At 32.9% G+C, this 15,257-nt stretch overlaps 1 protein-coding gene across 1 annotated transcript; it reads left to right on the top strand.

Moving 5' to 3' along the window:
* The first annotated feature begins 3,367 nt into the window (after window positions 1–3,367).
* On the top strand, window positions 3,368–14,582 carry LOC136208826 (uncharacterized). Its single transcript, XM_066000077.1, has 16 exons — window positions 3,368–3,533; window positions 3,650–3,675; window positions 4,149–4,568; window positions 4,847–4,940; window positions 5,543–5,729; window positions 5,822–6,080; window positions 7,862–8,077; window positions 8,153–8,239; window positions 8,330–8,464; window positions 8,594–8,707; window positions 8,835–9,082; window positions 9,247–9,327; window positions 9,646–9,877; window positions 10,564–10,662; window positions 10,749–10,934; window positions 14,048–14,582. The coding sequence occupies exons 3-16, from the start codon at window positions 4,227–4,229 to the stop codon at window positions 14,144–14,146; spliced, it is 2,379 nt and encodes a 792-aa protein (XP_065856149.1). The 5' UTR covers window positions 3,368–3,533; window positions 3,650–3,675; window positions 4,149–4,226; the 3' UTR covers window positions 14,147–14,582.
* The last annotated feature ends 675 nt before the right edge of the window (window positions 14,583–15,257 follow it).

The raw sequence follows: 15,257 nt of genomic DNA, 5'->3' as shown, positions 1-15,257 counted from the left end.
TGAAACAAATTGATATTTATATTTAATATATATAATAAAATAACTTACAAAATATCACAACAAAAATTATATAACGACAAAAAATATGTAAGGATCCATTCAAATTCCCTTTATTTAACTTTAATAAATAACATTAAAACCAATTTAACTGAAGCTTTTTTTATAGCACATTGACAAAAAAAAAATACGTAATATCCATTCAAATTCCATTCATTTAAATTTAATAAATAGCATTAAAACCAACGTAATTGAAAAAAAAAATTATATTTATATTTAATAGATATAATAAAATAACTTACAAAATAACTTATAAAATATCCAATAATAACAAATTATGTAACGATAAAAAATATGTAAGGATTCATTCAAATTTCATTCATTTAACTTTAATAAATAGCATTAAAACCAATAGAACTAAAAAAAATTTATAACGCATTTAATTTTTCGTTGTAATAATTAACACAATATTTAAACCTCCAAACTACTATATAAACCAAATAAAATTTAAAAAGAAAGACATGCTTATTTCAAATTCATGGATTTATCAAAGATTTTTTAAAGCATGAGAAAAAGAATTTTGAGGAGAGCTAGAATTCGATTGAAAAAACATCGCCACAAAGTGTTTTAAATATTTTAAAATTGCAAGATTATATAGAAAAAGTATTATACAAGAACATAAATGAAAGACCCTTGCAAACATGTCAATAAGGCCAATAGATTATGACTTCAATAATTTCTCAAACCTATTATCAAGCAATTATAAAAGATATATATGTTAATTTATTTACAATTTGTAAATTTAAATTATTTTAAAACAAAAAATTAATATCACTACATGTAAATGATATAAAATTTAAAAATATTAAAATATTATAAAAAAAATTATCCATCCGCGCGGGCACAGTACTAGTTTAATCATTAATTTATCTAAACCAACTCGGCAAAACATGTTAGTTATTAATTAAAAATTCATAATAGGATAAATTACACCCATGGCTACATAATTTTACTCATTTTAATACTGTGAACAATGAACTTTAATTCTTAACGATATGATCACTGAACTTTACACTTTTTAACACCAATGACCACTCACTCAAAACGACCGTTGACGGTCTCAAAGTAAAAAATTCGAAGAGTGAATGGTATTCTAAGAAACTTTAATTCTTAAAAAAATTTCATTTTGATGTCATTTAAGTGTTGTTTGGTTAAAAGAGAGTGAATTTTAAAAAAGAGAAATCTCCAAAGAAAGTGATTTTGGAAAATAAAAAATGTCGTTTCATAGTAAGTGTCGTTTTGAACAACTTTAATTCTTGAATATTTTCATTTTAAGGTCGTTAATTATCATTTTGAAGAGTAGTTGAAGTTGAGTTGCTACCAATGTTAAAAAGTGTAAAGTTCAATGGTCATACAGTTAAGAATTGAAGTTCAGCAGTCACAATATTAAAATAGGTAAAGTTCAGTGATCATGGATGTAATTTACCCATTCACAATATAATGCCTTTGTTTTTTTACCTCTTCAAATCTCATTATTAATGGGTAAATTACACCCATGGACATTGAACTTTACCCATTTTCACATTATGGCCACTGAACTTCATTTCTTCCCGGTATAGCCACTGAACTTTACACTTTTTAACACCGATGGCCACTCAACGCCTCAAAACGACTGTTGGCAGCTAAAAATAAAAATTCCAAAGCGTTAATAATATTCTAAGCAACTTTAATTCTTGAAATTTTTCGTTTTGAGGTCATTTAAGTGTTGTTTGGTTAGGAGAGAGAAAGTGAATTTTTAGAGAGAGGAAGCTCCAAAAAATGTGATTTTTGAAAATAAAAAATGTGGTTTCATGCTAAATGTCGTTCTGAACAACTTTAATTCTTGAATTTTTTTATTTTGAGGTCGTTAACGATCGTTAAAGTTCATTTTGAGAAGTTAGTTAAAATTGAGTGGCTACCGGTGTTAAAAAGTGTAAAATTCAGTGGCCATACCGGAAAGAAATGAAGTTCAGTGGCCATAATATGAAAATGGGTAAAGTCCAATGACCATGGGTGTAAGTTACCCCATTATTAATAAATAAAATAGGATTACCCAATATCCTTCCAGCGTGTTACTGTGCTCCCATGTTCCAAACACAGAAAAATATCAATATTATATTTCACGTATGATCATATTCTCATTTTTTAATAATATAATCTCTTTTGTAGCATTTAGATGCATTTAATTTCATGAAAAAGATGTACTTAAAAATAAATCATATTCTATCAAATAATATTTGCCTTGAATGCTTCAAATCGCCTAAATTAAAATTTTCAAACTTGAATTTTAGTGTAAAAAAATTAATCGGGAGAAATTGCAGTTTTTTTTTTTTTTAAAAAAAAAGGAAGAAATCTATATATAATAATATAATATAAAACAGTAACGATGGAGCTGAGGTGTCACTTCCTCCTTTTTTACTGATAAAAAATATAATATAAAATATAATATATTAACTTGAGTTATATTATTATATTTATTTATAAAAAGATTATTTTATCTGTACTATATCTAAGAGTTCTACAGAATTTAAATTAATCCCTAAAATCTCTCTAATTCTCTGCATATCTATATCTAAAAGTTCTACATAATTTAAATTAATCCCTAAAATCTCTCTAATTTTCTGTATATCTATATCTAAAAGTTCTGCATAATTTAAATTAATCCCTAAAATCTCTCTAATTCTTTGCATATCTATATTCTATATCTATATATAATATATAATATAAAACAGTAACGATGGAGCTGAGGTGTCACTTCCTCATTTTTTACTAATAAAAAATATAATAAAAAATATAATATATTAACTTTAGTTATATTATTATATTTATTTATAAAAAGATTATTTTATCCGTACTATATCTAAGAGTTCTACAGAATTTAAATTAATCTCTAAAATCTCTCTAATTCTCTGCATATCTATATCTAAAAGTTCTACATAATTTAAATTAGTCCCTAAAATCTCTCTATTTCTTTGCATATCTATCTATATATATATAATATAAAACAGTAACGATGGAGCTGAGGTGTCACTTCCTCTTTTTTTATATCATTAATTGTAATTATTAATTATATTTTTTGTTAATATTTATATATTAAGATGAATCCGTGCATCGCACGGGTCAAAAACTAGTTACACCTAAAAACTGTTGGGGAACAAACATGTATTAAACCAAGTAACTGAATAAATTATATATATATAAAATAACAATAATGTATAAAGGAAATTAAAAATAAATGTTTAATAACTTGCATAAAAATGACAAAAATAAATAAATGATAATAATGGCAATGGATTAATGGTGGAGTAAGCAGTATTGGAATATTCATTTTCGTACAAAAGTTCACAGTGGGATTTGGCGGCTTCGACAATGGCCTTCCTCTCCCTTTCTGTCCCGAGTTGTTTAATCAGCGTTTCGTTCGTATTAATCACCCATTTTTTTATTTTTAATTTTGTTTTCTTCAATTGGAATCTTCCGTGGGAGCTCTTTCACATTTGGTAAACTCATTTCTCTCTCTATTTCTTCCCCCCTCTTCTCAAATCTCTGTTTTCTTATTCTTGTTTTTTGTTTTTTTTGGTTTTGTTCTGCATTTCTTGGGCTTCTTTATCTGCAGAAGGTGTATATTTGATCCAATTAAAGGTAAATTCTGTACTTTCCATTCATGCAATATTTTCCATTTCAGTCAATTTGAATAGATTTTGTCCAATGGTTCGTTTTGAGTCTTGATTCACTATGGTATGGACTAATAAGGAAATGGATAATTTGCTCAGATTTTCTTCCTATTCAAATTGAAAGTTATAATGCTGTACACTGAACTATGGAAATTAAGAGCTAATTTTCTATTGGTTTTTATTTATTCGTTCAGATTTTTAACTTCCATGGACGTGGTTGGTAGCATTTGCAATGCAATAAATCCTGTATTAGCTCAGCAGTTTCCTTAACTGTGATTACATTTCATTTTAGTTTAATTTTTCTATCTTTCGATTGTTGAATTACCTATTTCGTAGCATGGAGGAAAATATTGGGGTCATGCAATTTGTTTTTCTAATTTTACTTTTGAATTTAATTTTTAATTGTGATGCATGTACTGAAATTTGTTAGCATTTTTTTAGGTGCATAAATAGAGCTTGAAAAGGGTCAAAGAAGGGATTGATTACATAATCTTGCGGGCTAATTCTCTGTTATAGACAATGATCTCCTTGGAGAAATGGAAGTGCTCGTGGTCTTTGATAGCCACTATTGCTTCCCTAATGACATTGCTTTCTGTAGTTCATCTATTTATGTTTCCTTTGGTCCCTTCTTTTAATTATTTGAGTGCTCGTCAAGTTCAGAACTCCTCTGCTCTTATGATTGATCCAGAGAACTTGAGGAACAGGCATGTTTGGGGCAATTTTCCAAGTGTAGCTTTTGATCATCGTTTTCCAGCTGACTCACATAGGGCAGTGGTTTATCGTAATGCACCATGGAAAGCTGAGATTGGGCAGTGGCTTTCTAGTTGTGATTCAATTACTCAGGTTGTGAAAGTTGTGGAGGTAATGGTAACTATACTTGATAAGTGATTTTTGCTTCCAGTTGAGGGATCTTTAGCTGTCTATTCAATGTTCATTCATCAGAAATCTCTAGTATTTTCTGCATGGGATATGCAGATAGATGAAGAATCACTGGTCTCATCAAAGTGATTCTCGATTGAGAACTTGATATCATGTCATTTTCTTTAATTTTACTAACTTTCACTCAGTAATTATTTTGATATCAAATTTAATTTCAGTGATGGATTTTATTTATGTGCAATAAACCATTCTGTTGGTAGATGATAGGTGGCAGGAGCTGCAAAGACCACTGTAGTGGTCAAGGTGTTTGTAACCATGAACTGGGGGAGTGTCGATGCTTTCATGGATACAATGGTAAGCTTTTTCTTTTCTCCTTTCAGTTCTTATATTTTCCTTCCGCCCTTGCTGGGTTATCATTTTTGTGCGAAATTTTAAACATGAAGAGATTATTATAAGGTGTCATCTTTATCTTAGTATCAATATAATCAGAACCACGGTTATTTAGCATAAATATTCCAATGAACTCGAAACAACATCTATAGGAGTGAAGCATCGGGGTCTGGTACTGCATTCATTGTGGTTTCAAAATGGAAACAAACAACTTTTCTATTAGCATTGTTTTGTGACTTCTGGTTCTTGAACATGGAATGCATGAAGTATAAAATTTTGAGTCATCTCTAATATCTCTCTGTTTGTTGTGTGTTTGTGTATATATGTGTTTATGTATGATATCATGTTAAGATGCCAGACAACAACACAAAAACAATAGTTAGTCGCAATATATTTTCTCCTAGGAGGCAGGATTGTTATCTAGTAATTGATGGCTCAATATTATTTAATCTTGATTCAGTTTAGAGAATAAATGCATGCAACAAAAACAATGGTCAGTTTAGAGAATAATTGCATGTTCTGAATAATATTCTCCTCTCATCAATGTTGTTGTTACTGATGAGTAGGGGAAGGTTGCTCTGAGAGATTGCACTTCGAATGTAACTACCCCAAGACACCGGAGCTACCATATGGGCGGTGGGTTGTCTCCATTTGCTCTGCACATTGTGATACAACACGAGCAATGTGCTTTTGTGGAGAAGGCACAAAATATCCTCATCGTCCTGTGGCAGAAGCTTGTGGATTTCAAATAAAGTGAGCGAATGCAGATCTAAAATAACTTTATTTTCATCACTTTTCTATGTCTAGCAAACTTTTGAATCATGACTCCTTATTTTCTATCTAAGCTTACCTTCTGAACCTGGTGCTCCCAAGTTGACTGATTGGGCAAAAGCTGACCTGGATAACATTTTTACAACAAATAGAAGCACACCAGGTTGGTGTAATGTGGACCCGGAGGAAGCATATGCTTCCAGGTCCAATTTCAAAGAGGAATGTGACTGCAAATATGATGGTCTTTTTGGGCGGTTTTGTGAAGTGCCTGTGCATTGTACTTGTATTAATCAATGCTCTGGACATGGACATTGCCGAGGTGGATTTTGTCAGGTAATTTGTTTTTTGTTGTCTACAATAAGTAAATTTACATGTTTTGGAGGTCCCAAAAGTGACCTAGTTCAGAGAGGTTAGGGATTAGAAGCAAAACGGAAGGAATAACATGTAATTTCTGCAAGAAGTTTTATTTTTTTCCTTTTGATTGCATTGAGTTCCTTGTGATGACTGTTTTATGTGCTAATTGACTAACTTAAGTCTTAAAACAATTGCTACTATTGCTATAAGATTTTGACTGAGTCATCATTCTTTTTCAGTTGTTGTAATACTCCATGGTCATAAGGTATATTTTTGACCTGTCCATGTCATGCAATTCTCGTTGACTGGGAAATCCGATTTAGGAATTCATGTGGCATAATGATATGTGAGTTCCTAATATGATCAGCCTATGTTATTTGTCAAACACATTCTTCATCATCCTTGTTCTTTCGACACATGCTTTGTCCATCACATCAACTTGGGTATGTTTTATCCTTTACTTCTCTGAGATTGGAAAATCTGAAAATATGACTTGATCGAGAACCTGCCAGTTTAGCTGTTGAAAAACTAGTAAATTCTCGTTTACCTGCTGGCACGGATGAGGATCTTCATGCAGGAACATTTAGAAAAATAAGTTCAACTTACTGCTTCCTTTGTTGTTGATTGGAATCGTATGTACAAATTGACTACTGCATTGTTGATAAGGTTTCAGTCTTCAGTTTGCCTCAACTAGCCTTTTCTGGTCATAACCAGCTTTACATCAGATCTGTTATGTATATTAGAAAGCTTGTGGCACCTAATTTTCATCTGATTAGGCCAATTATGTACTAACAAAATATATGAGAGAAGTGTTGATCGGGGCTTCATGTATAGTTACGAATACGGGAGAGCCCTTAAGAGGATAACCTCAAAATACTCATCTAGTTATTGAAGAATTTGTGGAGCAACTTTGTATTTTGTAGTAAGTTAATATAGCATGAATTTTTGAAGCAGTGAATGAGTAATTAATCATCTAGAAGTTAAAAAGGGGTGTATTATTTTCATGGAATTGATAGAAAAAGCCATATAATCTTTATGGTATTGTGTATCACTGTATGAAAGGCTGGATTGTCAATTTCAAAGGTTTTGAAGTTAATTTTTCTTAGCAATTTGCTTTGGTTTCTTAATAGTGGGCTACACTTGTAGCAAACTTATTTGATTTTCATGTGGCATATGTGATATCTCCATTCTTTGTGCCCATAATTGGAAATTTGACTAAACACTGAATTTCCAAGTTTCAATTCTATTACAGCAACTAAAGTTTTCAACTAACTTACGACGATTTCAGAAAAGTTTGGATGAAGAAATAAAGCATTGATATTCTTTGAGTTGATGTATAAAGTTTAAGAGTCATACATATCTTGCAATTAATTCCTCTGTAAAGTAAGTTAAACCTGCACTTTTATATGACTGGTAGTTAGCTTTTCGCTCTTATAAATGAATGTTAGGCGCCTTGTCTTCCTTCTGAGTTCCTCTTCCATCTTAACAATTGAAAATGTTAATCATGAGCTGCCGGAATTAATTGTGGAATTCAGGAATAAGAACATAATGCTAATGTTATTTTTGGATATTCATAAGTTCTTACAAAATATTTTTAGAACCAAATTTTGTTTGGGTTTAAGAATTCTGTTACATTGAATTTCTTCCAAATTTAATTTAAGACAAACTGTCCTTGCTAAAAATGTCTTAGTCACTGGACAAATTTATATCAATATTTTCTTTGATGTTACTTGTCTGATTCTATTGAAATTATTTTTCAGTGTGACAATGGCTGGTATGGAACAGACTGCAGTGTCCCCTCTGTTTTATCATCCGTGGGCGAGTGGCCTCGATGGCTTAGACCTGCACAGCTCGATCTTCCTGATCGTGTGCATAATAACGAGAAACTTGTTAATCTTAATGCTGCAGTCAGTAAAAAAAGGCCCCTTATATACGTTTATGATTTACCTCCTGAGTTCAATAGTCTTCTTCTTGAGGTAAAATAGATTGTTTTTGTTATCTGATGTACTTAGGATTTGAATTTTCATGTTTACCACTATTGTATATTGCAGGGACGACATTTTAAGTTTGAGTGTGTAAACAGAATTTATGATGAAAGGAATGCAACAGTTTGGACTGATCATTTGTATGGTGCACAGGTTTGTTAAATTGATTGACACCAAGTTAGCATATATAATGTGAATGTGGCTCAGAACATGTTTTCTCATTTGTCCAATTAACACTTGTAGATGGCACTGTATGAGAGTATTTTGGCCAGTCCATTTCGAACATTAAATGGTAAAGAAGCTGACTATTTTTTTGTTCCTGTTCTTGATTCATGCATCATAACACGTGCAGATGATGCTCCCCACTTAAGTATGGAGGTATACTTTCTGCAGCTATTAAACATGCTTTCATCTAAAATATGAAATTATAACTTGCTGTTTTGCATATGCCTTTCTTTTTTATTTTTCTTTCTTTCAAATGTGTATGTTGTTACTTGCTAATTTCAGGAACATAGGGGCTTGAGGAGCTCTTTAACTCTGGAGTACTACAGAAAGGCGTACACTCACATTGTTGAACACTACCCTTATTGGAACCGATCATTAGGAAGGGACCATATCTGGGTATGATGCGACCAAGGGTTTCCTTTATTGCATCTAATGATGATAGCACTGATTGTATACTATTGTGCTTGCACCTTGAATATTTTCATGTGTATGCTAATCATGCCACCTCTATATCTGAAGGCAGTCTTTTTCATGGGATGAAGGTGCTTGCTATGCCCCAAAGGAGATATGGAATAGCATGATGTTGGTTCACTGGGGTAATACCAATTCAAAGCATAAGCATTCAACGACAGCTTATTGGGCTGATAACTGGGATCAGATTTCTTCTGACAGAAGAGGTACACATCCATGCTTTGATCCTGATAAAGATCTTGTGCTTCCTGCTTGGAAACAACCTGATGTCAGTGTCTTGAAGACCAAACTTTGGGCCAGGTGTGTTTCTTTGTGGTCATTATGTCTGTTCACTCTAGTTTCCTATTTCTTCAGTTTGTCTTGAACAGAAAAGAATGTTCTTCCGTTCTTTTTCTGGAACAACATACTGTAAACATTTCAAATTCACGGAATAAAGGTTAAACTACTAAGTTACTGGTTTTCAGGCCCCTAGAAATGCGAAAGACATTATTCTACTTCAATGGAAATCTTGGACCAGCATATCCAAATGGAAGGCCAGAAGATACGTAAGTAAATAAATAATAGCTGTTTATGATTTGTGGAATTTGGCAAATTTTGTCCATAAAAGAAGTTGATAACCTACCCAAAGTTCCACGCTTAGGGCATGTTTATGTTCCTTATCCTCTCCCTCTTTCTATTTAAGGTGTTCTTTTAGTGTCTTTAGAGACCATGAATAACTTTTAATGCTTGATAAACAAATTTCAGTGTCTAGGGTTGTGTTGTATTGGTGTCTGTGTTTTCTCAGTTGCCAATGACAATTGTTATACATCTCAATTATTGCATGCTGTGGTCAATTTGATAGTATTTTCGGATGACTCCTGCAGTTATAGCATGGGAATCAGACAAAAATTAGCGGAAGAGTTTGGATCTAGCCCTAACAATGATGGAAAACTTGGGAAGCAGCATTCAGAAGATGTGATTGTGACCCAGTTGCGCACTGAAAACTATCATGATGAATTAGCCAACTCCGTTTTCTGTGGAGTAATGCCTGGAGATGGTTGGAGTGGTCGTATGGAAGATAGTGTTTTGCAAGGGTGCATTCCAGTGGTTATTCAGGTAGTCTAGTTCTGCATGACCTGAAAATGCTTAAAGCTTGTGTTGGTTTGTTTCTAGAAAGCTATTAGGTTCCCGCTTTGAGGTGCAAGAATAGCATTTTGGCAATAGACATAATTAGTTTAAGATTGATTTCATCAACTGTCATATATGGATACTTGAGGATCATATTTGGATTGGGCAATGGTTCCTAATATTGGACATGCTAGTTTTTCTCTCCCATGTTTATGAATACTTTTCGAGCCATTAGCACCAGATAATTTATGTGTGGCCTACTATATTTTGCATGTTGGTCTTCCTTGATGTCAATATGCTTTGTCTCTGTTAGTTACAGCTCTCTTGGAACTAAGTGAGGTTTAGATGATCACCAGATGGTATGAAAATAAAGATAATATAACATTCATGTGAACCAGATATATAAATACAGCATCAACCAAGGTTGGTCGTTCCAAATCCTACCTCATTTAAACACTCGAGAGTCTGAAAAATTTAAATTAGATTGATTGATTTTATTTTGATCAGTTGGCTTATTAGTCTCACCAGGATTCCTGAATTGTGGTAGGAAATGGTGCTTTTCATATTAGGATTGCTTGAAGTGATTCAGTTTTTCTCAACACAGTTTTCTTTGCATATCCTCAAGGTTCCTAGGCATGCATAAGCAACTATTGATTTTTGCTTCCCTGTGTCAGGATGGGATTTTCCTGCCATATGAGAATGTACTCAACTATGAGAGCTTTGCTGTGCGAATCCGTGAAGATAAAATTCCAAATTTGATAAAGATTCTTCGGGTAATTGTGTTTGGTTTTAGGTATCACATCAAATGACTACTCTGTAATTTGAAAGTTAACCTTTTAATGGTTCTTGTGTCATCCAGGCATTCAATGAGACAGAAAAGGAGTTCCGACAGGCAAATGTACAGAAAATCTGGCAGCGGTTCTTATATCGCGATACTATGTTGCTTGAAGCGGAGAGACAAAAAACTGTTTTTGGTCGTGAGGAGGATTGGGCTGCTGAGTTGTTACAATTGATGGATGATGATGTCTTCTCTACATTTGTACAGGTGCATATTTCTCTATGCTGGATGTCATTTGAACTGCAAGTAGTTGTTGTTGTTGTTGTTTTTTTTTTTTTTTTTTTTTTTTTTTTTTTTTATCATCGGTTTTAGTCCAATACTGGGCTGCAAAATGGCAAGCAAAATCAGTCAATTCTTTCCCTACAGATCTCTCAGCCTTGAACTAGAATTTGAAACAATCAGATGCTTTAGCAATATATATGCTATGATGCCTCTACCCAGCCAGTCAAATAAGTGTTGACTTATACAGATTAAGAAAATGGTTGGTAAGGAAATATGAAACTTACATCTTGGAAGAGTCCAAATATCTGTCTTTCATAGGTTGAAGTATTGCCACTTTTCGCAAAGATTGATCTGGAGGAAATTTCAAAGGAAGTCCTGAGAGTCAACACTTTCTTTCAAAATTTAATAAATAAATAAATAAAGCTTTTGGGAAAAATAATCTATGAAAATAACCAAAGACGTGTAAAATCTATATTTGAGGATAGGAGTGGTCAGTAAAATTGTCATGTGTTGAATATTTTCTCCCTGATTGGATTTTCTTCGTTTGATAAAAAAAAAAGGGCGGCCCTGTGCACTATGCGTCCCCGCTAAGCGAGAGTCCGGGGAGGGGTCTCACTACAAGGGTGTAATGGGGGCAAGCCTTCCCCTGTCAGTTTTTTGGCAAGAGGCCGCTCCTATGCGGTGACTTTTGAACTGAAAGTCAATATGGATCACAAGTCAAATAATTGAAAGTCTATATGTCGAATTACAGGCATAATTTCATCAAAACTAACGTTTTACTCATGTTTGTCCCTGTAATGGTGTTAGTATGAAGAGCGTATTGGACTTTGTTGTTTAGATTTGCAGATGCTCCAATCATTGGGTCATTTATGGTACTAAATCTGTTTATTTATGGTACTTTCTGGTTGCTTCCACTAAACCATGTTCTCCACCATCGAATTGTGTCTCATGTCTTGAGTAACAGCTCCACCTTGTGGTTCTCATGATCTGCATGATTAACCTTCCTACTTTTTAATTGGTTAAAAAATATGTGTTAACAAATTAAATGACTTTCTAGTTTCCCCTTCAAGTGTCCCACATGGTTTCCCTCGGGTCTCTCATGGTCTCCCTCATAGTTTTCGTTAGGTCTCCCACATGGTTTTCCTCACGACTCTCATGGTTTCCATCAAGTCTCCTTCATGGTTTCCCAAATATCTCTCATATAGGTTTCATCAGGTCTCCGATATGATTTCTCTTAGGAAAAGTGAAGTTATCTCTAAGAAAATCTACTATTTAGACGTACCTTCGGGTCATTGGATACATTTAAAAATATGTAAAAGTGAAAAATTAAGGCAAAAAGCATCCTGAGGCCCCTGATCTTTCATTGTTTGGTGCATTAAGCCCTCGATCTTTTATTTAGACATATTGAGCCCCTGATCTTTCATTGTTTGGTGCATTAAGCCCTCGATCTTTCATTTAGACACATTAAGGCATTGATCTTTCATATATGGGTGTATTAGGCCCTTCCGTAAATCAATTCATATATAGGTTTATTAAGGGCATGTTTGGTTAGATTTAACGTTTAAAATTTTCTCTGGACACTGCAGTATTTTGGAGCTTTTCACGAAAAGCTCTTTTTTAGAGTTTTTCATGAACAGTTGTTTGTAGTTACTTGTTATTGATAAAATTATCCTTCGCTTCCTTTTTAACATTATTTTTAATTTTAGACCATAATTATCGAAAAACAAGGTTTTGTTGCATTCAATAAATTTTTTATTTTTTATTTAAATTATTTTTATTAATTTGTATAATACATTTTTTATTTTATAATTTATTTGTTGATTAATTTAAAACATGTCCATATTAGACATTTTAAATACTAACAGCAGTTCAGTATAATTTTAGCAACCAATAATAATTAAACAACTAATAACAAACAACTAACAACAACAACAAACAGCTTAATACAGCCGCAAACAACTAATATCAACAACAACATCTATTAGCTAACAGTTGAATCAAACAAGCCCTTAATACACATATATATGAATTGATTTACGGAAGGGCCTAATACACCTATATATGAAAGATCAAGGGCTCAATGTATCTAAATGAAAGATCGAGGGCTTAATGCACCAAACAATGAAAGATCAGGGGCTCAATGTGTCTAAATAAAAGATCGAGGGCTTAATGCACCAAACAATGAAAGATCAGGGGCCTCAGGATGCTTTTTACCAAAAATTAATTATTGATATCATGAAAATATAAAGGATTGCATACATGTCATCATGAGGAAACATAAGAAGTATAGTGTACTAAGAACATTCAGATCAAAAAACACATGAGCCAAGATACACATGGACCAATAAGAGGTGTTCCGAATCGATTTTAGAATATGTGAGCACAAATTTTTTTGTCCAGTTTCCATGATGAAGTATTGCCACTTTTCGCAAAGATTGATCTGGAGGAAATTTCAAAGGAAGTCCTGAGAGTCAACACTTTCTTTCAAAATTTAATAAATAAATAAATAAAGCTTTTGGGAAAAATAATCTATGAAAATAACCAAAGACGTGTAAAATCTATATTTGAGGATAGGAGTGGTCAGTAAAATTGTCATGTGTTGAATATTTTCTCCCTGATTGGATTTTCTTCGTTTGATAAAAAAAAAGGGCGGCCCTGTGCACTATGCGTCCCCGCTAAGCAAGGGTCCGGGGAGGGGTCTCACCACAAGGGTGTATTGGGGGCAAGCCTTCCCTGCCAGTTTTTTGGCAAAAGGCCGCTCCTATGCGGTGACTTTTGAACTAAAAGTCAATATGGATCACAAGTCAAATAATTGAAAGTCGATATGTCGAATTACAGGCATAATTTCATCAAAACTAACGTTTTACTCATGTTTGTCCCTGTTATGGTGTTAGTATGAAGAGCGTATTGGACTTTGTTGTTTAGATTTGCAGATGCTCCAATGGTTGGGTCATTTATGGTACTAAATCTGTTTATTTTGGGTTCAAGGGAGGGGAAAGAGGAAGCTGAATATTTGAACTTTTTGATCCGATCATTGGATCATTTATGCTTATTTCCCTGTTAATTATGCTGATTGTTGAGTATTGTTTCATAACAAGGTTCTGCACTACAAGATGCACAACGACCCGTGGAGGAGACGACTCAGTAATCTGAGGAAGGATTTTGGATTACCGCAAGAATGCTTAAAGGCGAATTGAATAGATAACAAGCGGATGCCATCATATTTTCCCAACTCATGGTTCATGAAGTTGACAAAAGAAGATACACAGCCTTGGAGAACTATACCAGACGTGAGACAAACGGGGCACTTTGCCCGCAAACCCGAACTTGCATATTCTGCCCGTCTCCATCCAGCTTTATAACCACATACAAATACAAGATAGAGAATAATAAAGAAAACCTCTATGTTTATGGTTGCAGATGTAGACCACAATTCTTTAAAACACAAAATAATGCTAGTTGAAAGTTAAGCAAAAACAAATATTCTTGTTCTAAATGCTGCTTATTTATTTCTTTGCAATTTAGAGATGAAGTTTTTGCGAGGATTAAATGCCAATGAATGTATATCATGTGTGTATTTATTCTTTGAAATATGCAGAACCGAAGAGTGGAGTGATATGTTTAAATGCAGTTTTGGCTATATGTTTGATGTTGTGGCCCTTACAATTCATGTTTCTATTCTCATTTCTTATGCTATCAAGTGGCATGCCCCTATTTTGTTTTGATTCCTTATGGAGTTCTTTTGCGTTCTTCCAAAAATCCAAGTCTAACCAATCAAAATAATGATATATATTACGAAGTATTAAAGCAAAAAACACACTAGGAAAAAGCTTAACGGCTATATTCTGGGCAGTTAGGTTTTTAGATATACTCTGGGTAGTTAGGTTTTTAGATATAAACTAGAAGGTACCCTTTCGGGTATAATTTTTTTTTTTTTTTTATGCAATTAACTGAGTTAAATAATTCGAAATTTAGTGAACTAAATAGTTGACATAAGTTTTACACAGTATATAACTATATTCAAAAACATAAATAAAGAAGATAATCTGTCAACAAAGACGTTTATCTTTTTTTGATCTGTTAATAAATCTCTCCTGATAATTTTAGTTCAAAACTTCACAGTTAAAATTGATTTAAAAAATTACTTTACTCATATTTTTTTTTATGAAGATAAATATTAATATATTAGTAAAAATTTATTTTAAGAAAATTCATTTTTTCTAGGCATAAAAGCTAAATTTGATCATAACGTTTTCACCCCCTCATATAGCTGAAATGAAGGCAATCACGTTTGCTGTTAAAGAGGTG

The sequence above is a fragment of the Euphorbia lathyris genome, chromosome 10 (assembly GCF_963576675.1).
Source record: "Euphorbia lathyris chromosome 10, ddEupLath1.1, whole genome shotgun sequence".
NCBI classification, from domain to species: Eukaryota; Viridiplantae; Streptophyta; class Magnoliopsida; order Malpighiales; family Euphorbiaceae; genus Euphorbia; species Euphorbia lathyris.
The sequence above is the reverse complement of the archived record's forward strand: the minus strand, read 5'-3'. Positions and strand labels throughout refer to the sequence as shown.